The 15,690-nt window shown below is 50.0% G+C and overlaps 1 protein-coding gene across 1 annotated transcript in view; it reads left to right on the top strand.

Moving 5' to 3' along the window:
* ryr2b (ryanodine receptor 2b (cardiac)) overlaps nt 1-15,690 on the top strand; it is a 49,108-nt gene that overhangs the window by 26,108 nt on the left and 7,310 nt on the right. The window contains exons 61-96 of the mRNA XM_076137205.1: nt 237-301; nt 817-938; nt 1,095-1,144; nt 1,316-1,376; nt 1,636-1,901; nt 2,432-2,491; nt 2,774-2,926; nt 3,009-3,329; nt 3,453-3,696; nt 4,081-4,168; nt 4,268-4,363; nt 4,497-4,658; nt 5,024-5,065; nt 5,395-5,487; nt 5,832-5,944; nt 6,960-7,056; nt 7,845-7,954; nt 8,176-8,227; nt 8,377-8,436; nt 8,673-8,772; nt 8,954-9,033; nt 9,132-9,208; nt 9,373-9,446; nt 9,687-9,767; nt 9,985-10,073; nt 10,676-10,804; nt 10,921-11,025; nt 11,264-11,345; nt 11,441-12,723; nt 12,823-12,890; nt 13,191-13,323; nt 13,475-13,561; nt 13,953-14,162; nt 14,285-14,415; nt 14,556-14,598; nt 15,637-15,690. The exon at nt 15,637-15,690 is cut by the window's right edge and continues 86 nt beyond it. Coding sequence (XP_075993320.1) covers nt 237-301; nt 817-938; nt 1,095-1,144; nt 1,316-1,376; nt 1,636-1,901; nt 2,432-2,491; nt 2,774-2,926; nt 3,009-3,329; nt 3,453-3,696; nt 4,081-4,168; nt 4,268-4,363; nt 4,497-4,658; nt 5,024-5,065; nt 5,395-5,487; nt 5,832-5,944; nt 6,960-7,056; nt 7,845-7,954; nt 8,176-8,227; nt 8,377-8,436; nt 8,673-8,772; nt 8,954-9,033; nt 9,132-9,208; nt 9,373-9,446; nt 9,687-9,767; nt 9,985-10,073; nt 10,676-10,804; nt 10,921-11,025; nt 11,264-11,345; nt 11,441-12,723; nt 12,823-12,890; nt 13,191-13,323; nt 13,475-13,561; nt 13,953-14,162; nt 14,285-14,415; nt 14,556-14,598; nt 15,637-15,690 — 5,081 coding nt within the window. The remainder of the gene's footprint in view (nt 1-236; nt 302-816; nt 939-1,094; nt 1,145-1,315; nt 1,377-1,635; nt 1,902-2,431; nt 2,492-2,773; nt 2,927-3,008; nt 3,330-3,452; nt 3,697-4,080; nt 4,169-4,267; nt 4,364-4,496; nt 4,659-5,023; nt 5,066-5,394; nt 5,488-5,831; nt 5,945-6,959; nt 7,057-7,844; nt 7,955-8,175; nt 8,228-8,376; nt 8,437-8,672; nt 8,773-8,953; nt 9,034-9,131; nt 9,209-9,372; nt 9,447-9,686; nt 9,768-9,984; nt 10,074-10,675; nt 10,805-10,920; nt 11,026-11,263; nt 11,346-11,440; nt 12,724-12,822; nt 12,891-13,190; nt 13,324-13,474; nt 13,562-13,952; nt 14,163-14,284; nt 14,416-14,555; nt 14,599-15,636) is intronic.

The raw sequence follows: 15,690 nt of genomic DNA, 5'->3' as shown, positions 1-15,690 counted from the left end.
ATGTGGGGTTTAACTAATGGAAGAATTGAACTCGTGAACTCCCAAACGTCTGAGCAGGCATGGGCTTTTCATTTTTAATGAACGACAATCAGACTCGGGGATGACGAGTCTGCAAATCAGTGTGTGTGTGTGTGTGTGTGGGTGTGTGTGTGTCCTGTACAGAGCATCACTCCTCTGTTTCTCTTTTCCAGAGGTGATGCAGGCCAGAGGAGAGACGTCAAAGGGAGAGAGAGGAGAGAGAGGAGAGGGAGGAGAGGGAGCGCCGCTGCCGCACCGTGAGCCCGTCCAATTTTTCTCCAAGGTTTTTGCCGCCGATCAAATCCTCCGTCTGCTGACCTTGATGTCGCCCTCTTCCCATTTCCTATTTCCAATGCAATTATCTCCCTCCTCCTTAACCGTTTTCTCTTTTTTTCATTTTTCATTTACATCACCTAATTAGTTTTGTTGGCCGGTTGCCATGGGCTGCCCACCCTCTGGTTGAAACCCTTTTTGTGGCCATGTAATTTATTTAACCGTTTTGGAAATCCATGTGGGCGTGTCCATTACCATCAGGACATTGATCCAAGCCCGCCCACGCCGCTCTGCCTCTCAGAATGCAGCGGCTGAACGGAGCTTGACTCGACCCCCAGAGTTCCAGCCGCTCAACCAAAACTGCGAAGAGTCATGCTTCAGATGTCCACACACACACACACTGGCTCTGACTCACACACCCTCTGATGTCACACACTCTCCCTGCCTCTCATCGTCTGCTCTGAATCGGTAAAGCCATCGTTCAGTTCCACAAACTGACCGTTTCCTTCGTCGCCCCTCCAACAGGTTGTTCTTCCTCTGGTGGAGCATTACATAAAGAGCCATCGCTCCTACTTCCTGTCCACCTCTCCCTCATCAAACCACAATAGAAGCCATGCCTCCAGAAAGGAGAAGGAGATGGTGGTGGGGTATGACTCACAGCCGGACACACATTTAGATCTTCACTGAAGTAACCTTATTATTTTGGAGTTTTCTCCTGATTGTCTGTCTCTTTATTATAATTCCTCCTCCTGTTTTCCTTTACTAATGACCTTAAACAAAACGATTCTTATCCTTTCCTCTAGCCTCTTCTGTAAGATTGGAGCTCTGGTGCGTCACAGGATGGCTCAGTTTGGTGAGGACGCCTCACACACTCACTCACATGCTGGGGTTCATTTCTGTGCCTGCACCACTAAAGCCTCCATCCTTTAACGATCTCAGATGAGTCTCAGTCCACGCCTGTGTTTACAGCTTCATTGGCAGACATTTTGCTCCGTGCTCACATTCACTTTTCGGGTTTTCCCAGGGAACGAAGCCTCGGCGATTGCGAGCTGCCTCCACGTCCTGGCTCAGGCTCTGGATGCCAGGTAGACAACGATCTTACTGTGTGAGAGAGGACCACATGTGGAATAACTGGCTCTCATGCAGACCCTGTAACTGCTATCTGAATGTTGGTTGAACCGTGAGAGGCAGGAAGCAATCACAGGAAAAAGTAGTAAATAGTCATCACCAAAGTTAAAATGTATCTTTTCTAGTTGCAGCATCTGCTTTAGTCCAGAAACCTTTTAAAATGTAAATATCTTTGCAGCACAATCATCTCCCAGCCTTTTCCCCCTCTGGCCCCAGGACACTGATGAAGTCGTCCCCGGAGACGACCCTGGCGTCCCTGCGCTCCTTCTTCCAGGCAGCTGCGGTGGATCTGGAGATGACAGTGGAGAACCTCTCAGCCTCCTCAGCCTCCTCAGCCTCCTCAGCCTCTCTGCCTCAGAGCAGGAGTCAGCAGGCCAGGGGCGTGGCCGAGGCACTAGGCTACACCACCGCCGTCCTCCTGCCCACCCTCACCGCCCTCTTCCAGCATCTTAGCAACCACAACTGTGGCGTGGACGTCGTGGGTAAGGAGCGCTTATAGCTAACGGTGACGGGGGGAAGCGTTTGCGTTCTGCATTGTCGCAAAATATAAAGAGAAGTGTCATACGTGTTATAAAATAAAGGATGTGTGATTCTGTATGTGTGAATCTTCCACCTATAGCTCTGAGTTACTGTAGGAGTGATGTAATACCTGTCTGTCTGTCTGTCTCTCCCTCCTGTCATTCACCGACCTCCCTGTGTGTTTTGACTTCACTCTCATTTGTTTCCCCCAATATGCTCAGCAGCAGAGAGAGCAGCTGGCATCCACTCCCCCTCCTCCTCCTTCTACCTGCTCAATCTATACCAGCATGTCTCATTAAGCGTTTCGGGCCACGTAGCAGCGGCGGCGGCGGCGGCGGTGGCATATTGCCTCCATTCTCTTAATTACACCGCCGTCATTCATTACACCAATCAGCAGCCGTCCAGCTCCTCCTCTGGGCCGTGATCGTATGCTGTCAGCTTCTCTGCTGTTTCTGAAGCACAGCGGCCTCTGATCCTCACCTTGTCTCTGCAGTGGGTGGTGTCCAGGTGTCCTGTTACCGCATCCTCAACAGTCTCTACTCTCTGGGCAGCAGTACCAGCACCAGCAGCAGTACCAGCACCAGCAGCACCAGCACCAGCAGCAGCAGCAGCTACATTGAAGGGTACTGAAGAGTGTGCTTATGTTGTCTTCAGACTTGTTGTTGGAGAAGCTAGGCTACTGCATGTTGAATGAAATGTTTGGCTCCTTGCTTCCTGCTGCACAAACATCAAGGCCAAGAACGGTTACTTAGAAAATATTCAACCTGTGAGCAAAATGAGGGAATTAGCTGCACAGCTGCTTTGCTGAGCTCAGTAGGATTTGGACGCATGTCAGTCCTGTCCCTGTCTCTGTCCAGGCTGAGGCCTGCAGCAGGGGCCTGTCTGGCAGCTCTGACCTCAGCTCTGCCCGTTTGCTTCCTGGAGCCGGGCCTGAACCACAACAACCCTCACTCCATCTACAGCACTATGAGTCCCACTGAGAGAGACGGTAATCAACCTGCTCTCCTCCTTATACTCCCTTACACTCCCTCACATCCACACTAACTTCACCTTATCTGTCTCTGTGTCAGACGTGGGGCTGCCAGAGCGGGTGGAGGACATGTGTCCCCTCCTGCCTTCTCTGTCTCAGGCTCTGAGGGAAGTGAAGGAGTTAGCAGGCGCCGGGGCCGGAGCCCAGCAGGCTCAGTACGCCCACGTCACAGAGGTCACCCTGCCCATGCTGTGCAGCTACATGTCCCGCTGGTGGCTCTGGGGTCCTGAGGGACGGCTGGACGAACCAATCTGCACCTCGCTACAGCCTCAGCACCTCAGTGACCTGCTGGGCCAAATCCTTCACATCATTCACAACCATGTAGGTGCCAGCCAGGGAGACTGGATGAAACAGCTGGCAGGTAGGTTCCACTCACACCTTTGATGCCTGATGTGTGTGTGTATGTGTGTGTGTGTGTGTGTGTGTGCTCTCCACTGTCTCCTTTGTCTCCTTCTTAAACTAGCTGTCCTTTCACATGTCTCAGTATTTTCTCAGCCAATCATCTGCAAAGCCCACACCGAGCTGCTGAGGAGCCACTTCCTGCCGCTGATGGAGAAGCTGAGGAAGCGGGCGGAGTGCGTGCTGCAGGAGGAGGAGCAGATGAAGGCGGACGGGGGCGGCGGCAGCGCCTCTGATGCCGAGCTGCAGGTGCAGGAGAAGTTCACCCTGCTGGTGCGAGACCTCTACGCCTTCTACCCCCTCCTCATTCCCTTTGTGGATTCCAATCGGTAAGAAACGCCGCCCAGGAGCGCGTGGGAAGTTCTGTCAGAGCCAAACACCACAGCCCTCCGTGGTAATGTGAAGTATTTTGGACGGTGTAAGTTTTATTCATCAGACCACAGACCTGTAATTATCATCAGAGGAGTTTGTTTGCATAATCAAAGTGCCATTGTTGCTCCAAAGTCTTTCCAGCAGCAGGTGTGTGTGTGTGTGTGTGTGTGTGTGTGTGTGTGTGTGTGTGAGCTTTCTTCTTCACGATGGTTGAAAGATGCTAATTTTAAGATGCACACATTGAGAAAGAGGTCATTTGGGTCAGCACAGGTCAGCGTCGAGGCTTTAAAGCGTTGCGTTGTGTTGTGATAGTGCGACGGTGCCGGCCTGTCTTGTTTCAGGGCCAGCTGGCTGAACGAGTCAAACCCCGAGGCAGAGCAGCTGTTCAGCATGGTGGCAGAGGTTTTCATCTTCTGGGCCAAATCTCATGTGAGGCCCACACAGGATGTCACTCTCTCCTCAACCGGTCGGTTCCAGTCAATGCTTTAGTTGCGCTACAAATATTTTTTTTTACCCCAACACCTTTAGAATTTCAAATGGGAGGAGCAGAACTTTGTGGTCCAAAATGAAATCGACAACTTGGCATTCTTGGTCAACGACAACAAAATGTCAAAGGTCAGAAATGCACAAAGGCACGCAAGCACACACACACACACACACACACACACACACACACACACACACACACACACACACACACGTGTGCGGCCCTTTTCATGTCTTTTCACGCACATTTAATGATTTTTTCCACCCTTAGTTCACGCAGGAGAAAAGGAGGATGAAGAGGAAGGGGGATCGTTATTCCACACACACCTCTCTCATCATGGCCTCCCTGAAGAGGCTGCTCCCTGTGGGACTGCGCCTTTGTGCTCCCGCTGACCAGAGCTTCATCATGTTGGCTAAGAGCTGCTTCACTCAGGTGAGGGGCGAGAGAGAGAGAGAGAGAGAGAGAGAGAGAGAGAGAGAGAGAGAGAGAGAGAGAGAGAGAGAGAGAGAGAGAGAGAGAGAGAGAGAGAGAGAGAGAGAGAGAGAGAGAGAGAGAGAAGAGAGAGAGAGAGAGAGAGAGAGAGAGAGAGAGAGAAGAGAGAGAGAGAGAGAGAGAGAGAGAGAGAGAGAGAGAACGCTGCACACTCCTGCAGCCTCCACCAGGAAAGGCTTTCTAAAATTTGAAATCACTGCTTATCGACTGTATTTCCTCAAGACTCTGCTTGTAATCAATACAGTATGATGAAGATGAGGGTCTCTGTCACAGATTTAATATTGGCCCTTGATTGCTTTCCACAGAAGAACTCAGAGGATGAGATACGGGAGATTCTCCAGAGGAAGGTGAGGAAGAGGCTGTATGCCTGTGAAATAACAAACGTTTGACTATGCAGCAAAAACTCACAGACGCCAGACCTGCCTGCTTAAACAAAGATTAAGGTAAACAAGCAGGATTATGTAAAGCACGTTGATGACACTGCAGAGGACGGTGTTATGTATTTATTATTCATTATTAAAGGTTTCAGCAATTTATGAGATGATTTATATTGAGAAGCTGATGAGTCGTCTACACAAGTTTCTCTCTTTCAAAAATAGTTTTCATGTTTCTTACAGCAATTCTCAATAAGAAATGGATGTTCTCTCTTTCTTTCTTCTTTTCTTCCTCTCTGGAGATTCCAAAGTGGTCCAGGCAGGAGACCAGGACCTCCTCTGATCCTGTAGACAGGATTCTGATCCTGGCTCGGGTCCTTCATCACCTGGATCAGGTGGGATTAGAAAGATACAAAGACATTATCTTGGCGTTCTAATGTTGTTGCTGACATGTTAACGTTGCCCTGCATGGATGGATGTTAAAGTAGTTACTATTGCATGCTTGAATACTTTTAGAACCAAACTATTCCCGGCTGTGAACGTTCTTCATAACTCTCACCTTTACTCCACACTGATATGGAATAAATGTCAGAATAAAGAAGAAGTCCTCCTCCTCCTCCTCCTCCTCCTCCTCCTCCTCCTCCTCCTCTTCCGCCGCTGCCTGCCTCTGGACCCATCAGGTCATATCAGGCTCTTGCGGCGCCTGGTTTCATTATGGAGCGTTCTCCCTCGTCTTTAGGTGGAGCGCCCACAGAGGAAGAGGAAAGCAGCGTGGCACAGGGTTCTATCCAAGCAGAGGAAGCGAGCGGTGGTGGCCTGCCTGAGGATGGCTCCGCTCTACAACCTACCCAGGTACAGAAATAACTCATCAGCCGCTGTGACAACCTTTGCAACAGTGCTTGAAGACGCTCAGCCGGAGACCCTCGCATCAGGAAGGAGGGGTCTGTTTGCTACAAAAACAGCTCCTTCAATTATTCTACTCTTTATGTTCGACTTCTATTTTACAAGTCCCATGAATGTTATTGGTTATTCCTACTTAAATATTGGTGGACATTCATTTGTGAGATAATGACCTCATAAGACTTCGATCCATCCGTCCGTCATCTGGGTCCTCGTCATGGAGGATAAGCCAGGTAGCCCAGATGTCCCTCTCCTGAGCCACATCCCCCCGCACTTCCTGTTTTCCCTCGTCTGTCCCCAGTTGGACATGCCCAGAATACCTCAGCAGGGAGCTGTCCACAACCCGGGCCTAATTAGACGTCCAAATCAACTCAGCTGGCACCTCTCAATGCAAATGAGCCTCAATTCCACTCTGAGCTGCGTTCCCGCTGTAAATCTGAGCTCCTCAGACACTCCTCACACACTCCCTCAGGGTTAATCGCCCACATCCTACACAAAGAAACTCCTTCAGCTCCTCCTAACCGCCGTCTTATCCGTACGACTTAGAGACGGCTAAGTGGAGAAGGTCTCAGAAGCAAGAGATGACACGGTGAGGTCACCAAACCGAGGCAGTGTGGGATCGTCCAAATCCTCTGGAATAATGGAGACATGATTGGCATGGCAACGGTTAACCTTTAAAATAAGGTGGAGGAAAGTTAAGCCAAGTAATGAAAATCTATTTAGAGTCTTCCACTGTCACCTCTCACCCACTGTAGATCGCAGACGTCGTTTCTTTGCTCTGCTGATTTGCTGATAAACGAAAATGGAGTTCAGGGAAGATTTGTACATTTTTCCATTAGTGCTGTTTCTTAATTTCACATCAGACCGGGAGAGAAATATGGAAGAGATCATCACCTATCACCATCTAATTAAGCTGTCCTCTGTTTTACCCGCTTGTAAATTCCCTTTCTCTTGGTTTGTCTCCCAGGCACAGAGCCATCAACATGTTCCTCCAAGGTTACAAGAAGACCTGGATATCAGCTGAGGACTACAGCTTTGAGGAGAAGCTGGTGGAGGATTTAGCTGTGAGTAAGAACAGGAAGTCGGGGGGGGGGGGGGGGAAAGCCTCAGACTGACATGAACGCACCACATCAGCTGCTCTCACATCTGCTGAATGTATAATCTGATCATTTTTATTAGTGATCATCATAAACGCTGCAGTCAGGTCTTTTCCACCTTCATTACTTTGTTATTTCTGTCTTTGTGTACTTTGTTACATTTCCTTATTAGAGGCTGAATTGTTAGTCAAACAATCACAGCTTTAGTCCAACATTATTGTAGTTCTAAGTGTTTTGCAGCCCTCAGTTAAGCCTCTTAGGTAGGTAGCACATTCTCTTGGCTCATAAAGTTAGCCTCCTCTGTTGTGGCTGCCAGGATAAGGAAGCTGTTGCATTATTACTTAAGAAAGTGAGTGTATTAAAAGTTCCTTAAGCTGTGGTCAAGTTGGCAGACGGGACATTCACAGTGTTAGAGCCATATTATGCAATTATTCCTTGAAAACTTACAAAATTGATAGAAAAAAATGCCAATATAGCTGTTTGCAGACTTTATATGTGTGTGTGTGTGTGTGTGTGTGTGTGTGTGTGTGTGTCTGTCTGTGTGTGTCTGTAACAACAGGCCGGGGAGAAACGGAACAGGAGCAGGAGAAAGCTTCTTTAAGATTTAATTAAATTTCCCCCGAGCAAACATCTGTAAAGTCAGTGTGCGTGGCCGTCAGTGTGTGAGTCATTACTAAAGAAAAGCACATTAGTGGCTTCACTCTATCTTTGCACTGCAGCGAGGAAGAGGAGGAGGAGGAGGAGGAGCGACAGAGCAGTGCGGAGGCGAGCGAGAGGAAGAGAGGGACGTGGAAGGTGCCAAACCCATCGATCCCCTCCTACAACTCATTAGGCTCTTCAGTCGAAATGCTCTGACGGAGAGGAGGTGTGTGTGCACATTGTGCGTCTGTGTGTGTGTGTGTGTGTGTGTGTGTGTCCATTATACAAAATCTCAAGCAATAACACACCTGCTCTGCTTTCATTACTGCTCAGAGCCCCTCACCAGTAAGGTTGTTGTTGTTCTTTCTTGCCTACATCCACACTTCTAAATCCAGTCAGTACATCTTTACCGTCTGTTCATCTTTACTGTCTGCTTCCTTTTCACAGTAAGCTTGGAAGTGACGCTCTCTATAAAAGCTACACCGTTGTCATGGCAAAGGTAATGGAGCGTTCAGGAGCAGAATGAAATGACTGAACTTAACGAGCACAGGAGGAGATTTAGTTGTTGGGTCTCTATACTTTTATTTGAAAGTAGCATGACATCACACAACCTCTGCTTCATACAACCCAATCTGATTGGTCTCCCAGAGCTGCCATAGAGACGAGGATGAGGACGAGGATGAAGAACAGGAGGTGGAAAGCTTTGAAGTGAGTGGATGAGCGCTCTATTGTTTTGAGTTGATTTGTTCTGATTGCTCTTCTTCTCTTATTCTTACCAATCGCAATGTTTGATGAATTGTTGACATTGACATTTCATTTATGTTAAATGAACAAATGATTGATTGGAAAATGACGAGACTCTTCTATTTGGAGTGTAATTGATATAATTAAGTGCTTAAGTAATAAACCAATTAGTTGAGCTAATGAACCGCTCCTTGGTTCAGGAGAAGGAGGTGGAGAAGCAGAAGCTGCTGTACCAGCAGGCACGGCTGCATCAGCGCGGCGCCGCCCAGATGCTCCTGCAAACCATCAGCGCCAGCAGAGGTAGGAGACGGTCACGTCTGGGTCAGGAGGTGCTGCCCTCCCGGATCTCCGTGGGCTAAGCGGGTGGGGGTGGTGAGGAGGGGGGAGGGGGAGGAGCAGGGAGGGCTGGGAGGTTTGCTGAAGGAGCAAAGGAGAGTCAGAGCTGCAGTGGTTGTTGATAGACCTGTGAACACTCCACCAGGTGCTATGAGCTCCATGATGGCTCCCACTCTCAAGCTGGGCATCGCCATTCTCAACGGGGGGAACCCTTGTGTTCAGCAGGTGAGCCCAGCCGCCACGCCGCCTTAAAGACGATAACAGAGGCGCTAACAGTGTCAACAACCTGATGAAACCTTGTCTCTGATTCTGTGGTCTGATAGAAAATGCTGGATTACCTGCGTGAGAGGCGAGACGTGGGCTTCTTCCAGAGCACGGCGGGACTCATGCAGTCCTGCAGGTGAGGGGACAGGAAGAGGTCTCACACCTGTCAGCCTGAGTTTCCTTGAGTGATTGATAAGATGGAAATGTGGCGACGGCATGAAAAGCTTTGCTGATCCTTGTGTCTCCCTTTTCTCTTTCTCTGTGTGTGTGTGTGTGTGCGTGTGTGTGTGTGTCATGCAGTGTTCTGGATCTGAATGCGTTTGAGCGGCGGAACAAAGCAGAGGGATTAGGGATGGCCATGGATGAGAGCTCAGGTACTGTATTCATATGGAAATACAAAATCCATTCCTCTAATACCGTTTCACCGCCGTGGAGTCGTGTGAAGGATCCCTGATGGAATATTCTCTGAAGTATCTCATTGCTCTCTGTCTGGACTCTATCAACATGTCTCTCTCTCCCCTCTCAGTCTGAAGTGATTCCCCCCCCACCCTCACACACATTCTATCCTTCCTCTCCGTCTCCTTTTGTCTCTCACCGCCTTTCACCTTCACTAGGAGAGAAGGTGATGCCGCACAAAGACCTGACCTGTGACCTCTTCCGCTTCCTTCAGCTGCTCTGTGAAGGACACAACTCAGGTCTCACACAAATCCATACAAGCTCACACACACACACACACACACACACACACGGAGATGAGCTCTGAAGCCTGAGTGATGATGTCAGCACGATGCAGCAGTTTGTCTCCGTTTGGCTTTAGCTGGAATCGTCTAATGAGTAAAACAACGCCATGATGTTTCCGTCCCCCCTCCCGCCTGCTGTGCTAATTCCACCCTCGTGCTTTGTTTTCTTTAGAATTTCAGAATTACTTGAGGACCCAAACAGGAAACAACACGACTGTGAACATCATCATCTCCACTGTGGACTATTTACTACGAATACAAGTAAGCAAGCTACAAACACAACCAGCTCCCAGATCTCTGCTGCGTCTTATGTTTCCTCTGTAGGACCACAAAATACTGAAGAAGAAGAAGAAGAAGATGTCAATTAATGTGAGTTAGAGAGGGAAATGATAGGTGTGACAGCTTTCCGCCTACTCCTCAACACTTTTTTGGCCAAAACAAGCGACAAAGGATGTAACAGGAATGAGATGCAGGAATAATGTGTAGGCCGTCTTTGTTCAGCACCGCAGACACACAACATGAGCCCAGATAGCAGCAATAAACACACTTTCATAGCTCGACGCTCCCCTCCAGGCGCTGGAGTTTGTATTTAACCAGCAGCTTTGGATCAAATCAGTACGGTCGTATAATTATTACATCAGTAATCTTTGTTTTAAACTCTCTGCTTTCTCTGCTGGAGGCTTTCTCTTCATCCAATCACTCCTATTTCTGTTGAGCTGACAGAACTATTTACCTAATCAATGTCTTCCCTATCAGTGAAGACTTTATCTAGTTCAGCCTCAGCATCAGTGTGCGTGTGTGTGTGTGTGTGTGTGTGTCAAGCTCACGGCTCCTAAACCCTACATCCTGTTGCAACGTCGTAGGAGTCGATCAGTGACTTCTACTGGTTCTACTCGGGGAAGGATGTGATCGATACGCACGGCCAACGCAACTTCTCCAAGGCCATCAGAGTGGCCAAGCAGGTCTTCAACTCGCTCACCGAGTACATCCAGGTCAGCTGGCCTGTTAGGATGATGAGTCACCGCTGTCTAGTGGAGAGATGATGTAACACCGAGCAGCTCTTATGATCCGTGTGTGTGTGTGTGTGTGTGTGTGTGTGTGTGTGCAGGGCCCGTGTGCTGGGAATCAGCAGAGCCTGGCCCACAGTCGTCTGTGGGACGCTGTGGTCGGGTTCCTCCATGTGTTTGCTCACATGCAGATGAAGCTCTCTCAGGTACGCTTCAGCTTTATGCTTCACAATTCTTAAGGTTTGGTTTTTGGCCATTCACTATTTAAATACATGGATGTTTCAGGTAATGCTTCTCTAGTTGTGACGTAAACAAACGATGATCTGTTATCTGACTGTTCTCTCTTTAGTTTTCCTGTCACATCTTTGCTTCCAGGTCCATTTCCACATTTGTAATCAGTAAAAATATCAACACATTGTTTTCAAATGCGTCCCTGGTTTGCAGGATTCCAGGCAGATCGAGCTTCTGAAGGAGTTCATGGATCTGCAGAAGGACATGATTGTGTTGCTGCTCTCCATGTTGGAGGGTAACGTTTCCGCATTTCCCGCTGTTATGCAATCTACTCTGATGAGCCGTTTATAGCTTATCATCCTTTCTTTCCGCCTCTCGCTTTCGCCGCAGGGAACGTTGTTAACGGAACCATCGGGAAGCAGATGGTGGACATGCTGGTGGAATCATCCGGCAACGTGGAAATGATCCTCAAGTTTTTCGACACGTTCCTCAAACTGAAGGACCTCACCTCCTCGGACGCCTTCAGGCAGTACGACCCCGAGGGCAAAGGTCGCATCTCCAGGAAGGAGTTCCAGAGAGCCATGGAGAGCTGCAAGCGCTTCGCCCCGGCCGAGACTCACTTCCTCCTCTCCTGCATGGAGAGCGACGAGGGAGAAATCCTGGACTACGAGGCCTTCGCCGACCGCTTCCACGAGCCGGCCAAAGACATCGGCTTCAGCATGGCCGTGCTCCTCACCAACCTGTCGGAGCACATGCCTCACGACGCCCGGCTCAGGACCTTTCTGGAGCCGGCGGGCTGCGTCCTGTCTTACTTCCAGCCTCATCTGGGCCGCATCGAGATCCTGGGCGGCGGCAAGCGTATCGAGCGCGTCTACTTTGAGATCAGCGAGTCGAGCCGGGCGCAGTGGGAGAAGCCGCAGGTGAAGGAGTCCAAGAGGCAGTTCATCTTCGACGTGGTGAACGAGGGCGGGGAGAAGGAGAAGATGGAAATGTTTGTGAATTTCTGCGAGGACACCATCTTTGAGATGCAGCTCGCCGCTCAGATCTCCGGCTCAGACTCTGCACTGAGGCGTTCTGGGGAAGAGTCAGAGGATGAGGAGGAGTGTAAGGGTGAAGATGAAGACGGGCTGGGAAACAAAGGAGTCCTGTCTGCGGCTCAGCGGTGTGTCAGGAAGATGAAGAGGCTGAAGAAGATGACGCTGAGGGATATGGTCACGTCAGCCATCTCCCTCCTCAGGTTCTTCTTCACGGCTCTGGTCCAGAGCGTTTGTGCCGTGGTGCAGGGCGTCTTGTACTTCCTGTACGTGGTCTTCATCAGCGGCGGCCTCATAGAGGGAGCTAAGCAGATGAGCCTGTCAGACTTGCTCGGGGGCATACTCGAGCCCACACTCGACGAAGTCACGGAGACGGCGAGCTGCGCCGGCCGCAGACGGAGGCGCGGCGCCACCGACCGCTCGCCTCAGAGGGAAGAGCGGGAGCAGAGTGTGGCCAAAGCTGCGGCCTCCTCCGGGGACGGGGACGCTCTGCAGGAGATATTCGGCCTGAAGGTGAAGAAGGAAGGAGGGCAGTACAGACTCCTGAGTCAAGACCTCACAGCCGGGCTGGGCCACCTGTTTAACGCAGCAGGCAGGAGCGTCTCCACCGCCGAGCTCTCAGAGGAACATCAGGGGGCGGTAAGGCTTCAACTGCGTGTGTCTGAGTGTGTGAGAGAGTGTGTGAGATAACATCCATCATGGAGCCGCTGCTCTTTACGTGTAACTGTTCCCTGACAGCAGTGTGAGAACCACAACACAGCGGAGGAGAGATCAGAGGGGAGAACGCCCGCAGCACAGAAACTAAAGTGAGTGTTTGCTCCGGCCCTTTAAAGGAAAATCATTGCTTTTCCCCAGAGCCGCAAGATTAGATGAGTTTTCCATCTCCCTGGTATATGGAGTCACTCTGTGTGTGTGTGTGTGTGTGTGTGTGTGTGTGTGTGTGTGTGTGTGTGTGTGTGTGTGTGTGTGTGTGTGTGTGTGTGTGTGTGTGTGTGTGTGTGTGTGTGTGTGTGTGTGTGTGTGTGTGTGTGTGTGTGTGTGTGTGTGTGTGTGTGTGTGTGTGTGTGTGTGTGTGTGTGTGTGTGTGTGTGTGTGTGTGTTTGCAGGGCAGAAGAGTCCCGGAGTAGGGAAGCGAAGCCGGAGCGCCGGGCCCGGGGCTTCTCCAGTCACAGTGAGGGAGCAGAGAGTCGGCACGCTGCCCTCTGGGACACCATGAGGACGCATCACAAGAGGCTGCTGGTAAACCGCCGTCGATACACACGCGTGTGCATGTGCTTCAGGCTCCCATCAGGACGCACACTTTAACATCCTTCACTCGCTCACAGACGTGCATAAACACGCTCTCTCTCTCTCTCTCTCTCTCTCTCCCTCTCCCTCTCCCTCTCCTCAGAATTGCTTTGCGAGGACTTTCTACCACATGCGGATGCTGGCTCTGTTCGTCGCCTTCGCCATCAACTTCATCCTCCTCTTCTACAAGGTGAGACCGGGCTCGCACATTCTATCCATTCTTCATCATCGCCCGGTTGATAATTTCACCTCTATTCAGAAGAGAATGAAGGCAGCGAGGTAATAAAAGGGTTTCACGCAGGTTGGTCTCATGATTGTGCTTAGCTTCAGTGTTGAACAATGATCCATGCATTCCTCTATAACGTTAAAGAATAACTGGAATATTAATCCATGCAAAATATGGATTTTAATCAAATCTACACCGGGAGCTTCAAGCACAATTGTGTCGGCGCTCCAAGAGGACAGAGCGGAGATGAAGAGCATAACTCAGAGCCGCCCAGCCCCGGAGATCATACAGATATCTGGTTAAGATAATTGGGTTCCTTCCTCCTCCTCCTCTTCCTCCTCCTCCTCTTGTCCAGGTGGCTTCCTCACCAGCGTCGCAAAAGGAGGAAGAAGCGGTCATATCCGTTGGGGATGAGGAACCAGATTCCGACCGCGACGCCTCCGGTCAAGCCGTGCGTTTTGTCCTGGAGGAGAACGGCGGCTACATGGAGGCGTGTCTTCACTTCCTGGCCCTCGCTCACACACTCATCTCCTTCTGCTGCATCATCGGCTACTACTGCCTCAAGGTCCAACACACACATTCACACACACTCACTCTGACTACTGAAACTTTAAATGTTAAAAATTACAGTCACTTTTGGGAAACTTGTAACGTGTGTGTGTGTGTGTGTGTGTGTGTGACTGGCAGGTACCTCTGGTGATCTTCAAACGTGAGAAGGAAGTGGCCCGGCGGCTGGAGTTTGACGGGCTGTACGTGACCCAGCAGCCCCCGGAGGAGGACATCAAAGGGCAGTGGGATCGTCTGGTCATTAACACAGCGTATGCTCTCTCTCCTCCACGCCGCTGTGCCGTCACGTCTCTAACACACTCTGACAGCACGCTCTTTCATCCTTAAATGCTGTCCCGCTGCTCACTGGGCAACATTCTGTATAATTCTGATGTTTGTTCCACTTTTGCAGATCGTTTCCCAGCAATTATTGGGATAAGTTTGTGAAGAGGAAGGTAAGATGGAACTCTAAATGTTTTCTCACCTCTGTACTCGGTTTATAAAGTCTGAAGTGAAGCGTGTGACAGGCGGTGTAAAGCTTCTTTACTCTGCAGCACTCTCACCGCCGCTCTGATGGCTCAGGTGTCTCATAAGTGGAGTCATTACAGGGAGATATTAACCCCGTCTGGGCGGCAAATCAAAGTTGTTGCCGTATGATGCCTGGATTTATGGGTTTGGACTCCAAAGAAGGTTTATTGACTCTGAAACGTCTCAGATGGTTAGATACAACCACGCCACCTTTCCCTGCACAGGGTGGCAAGATGAGGAGGAGGAGGAGGAGGAGGCTTGAAGGTTAGGGTCATGGCCCGCTGGACAACGGCTTGAAAGAATCTTAGACTCTAAACTCTTAATTCATTGGTCAAACAAGCATATGGGCTCCAAAATGTGTTCCTCTTAAATGAGTAAGTAAGGGTTTGAGTTACCATAAAGAAGTGCAACTAGTGGCCAGTGGAGGTACTTCATCTTAAAGAGCGTTTTCTTATCCCTGTGTCACCTTTAAAGACTTTCTAAAGTCCTGATTAGTGACTTATATGCAGCACAGTTAATGAGCTGCTGTGTGAGATTAGTTTGGTTTGTTCCCGAGCTTCATATTTAGGCTCAGACTTCATCCTGGCAGCGTCTCAGCGCCTCGCCTCCCTCCCTGCCTGCCTGCTTGCTTGTTTGTTTGTTTGTTTGCCAGCGTCGGGCCCGGCTGCACGTCTCCACAGATGAAAGCTTAGCAGTGCTGAATCTGGCAGAAAGAGAAAGTTGGAGCAGCGACAGACTCCTCAAGTGTGGACTGGTTTATTTAGTCTTTGTCATATTGGGCTCTTTCTTGGCTCTGCACCCGCCGGCACAGAAAGCTTCACCATCACGTTCACAAGCCTCCAGCCCACGTACGGCTGAAGGCTCTGCAGAAACGCTCCATCTCCCCACCTTCAGTCACTCCTGATTCAGCCCAAAGAAGCTTCAGGTTCAGTCACATGATGTAAACACCGTCTCCTCCCTGTCAGGTGATGGATAAGTACGGAGAGTTCTACGGCTGTGAGAAGATCAGTGATCTCCTG

The sequence above is a fragment of the Genypterus blacodes genome, unplaced genomic scaffold (genome assembly GCF_046128005.1).
Source record: "Genypterus blacodes isolate CSIRO-AG114 ecotype Tasmania unplaced genomic scaffold, CSIRO-AGI_Gbla_v1 ptg000299l_1, whole genome shotgun sequence".
Taxonomy (NCBI): Eukaryota; Metazoa; Chordata; class Actinopteri; order Ophidiiformes; family Ophidiidae; genus Genypterus; species Genypterus blacodes.
Note: the sequence above shows the minus strand (reverse complement) of the source record. Positions and strands in the feature narration are given on the sequence as shown.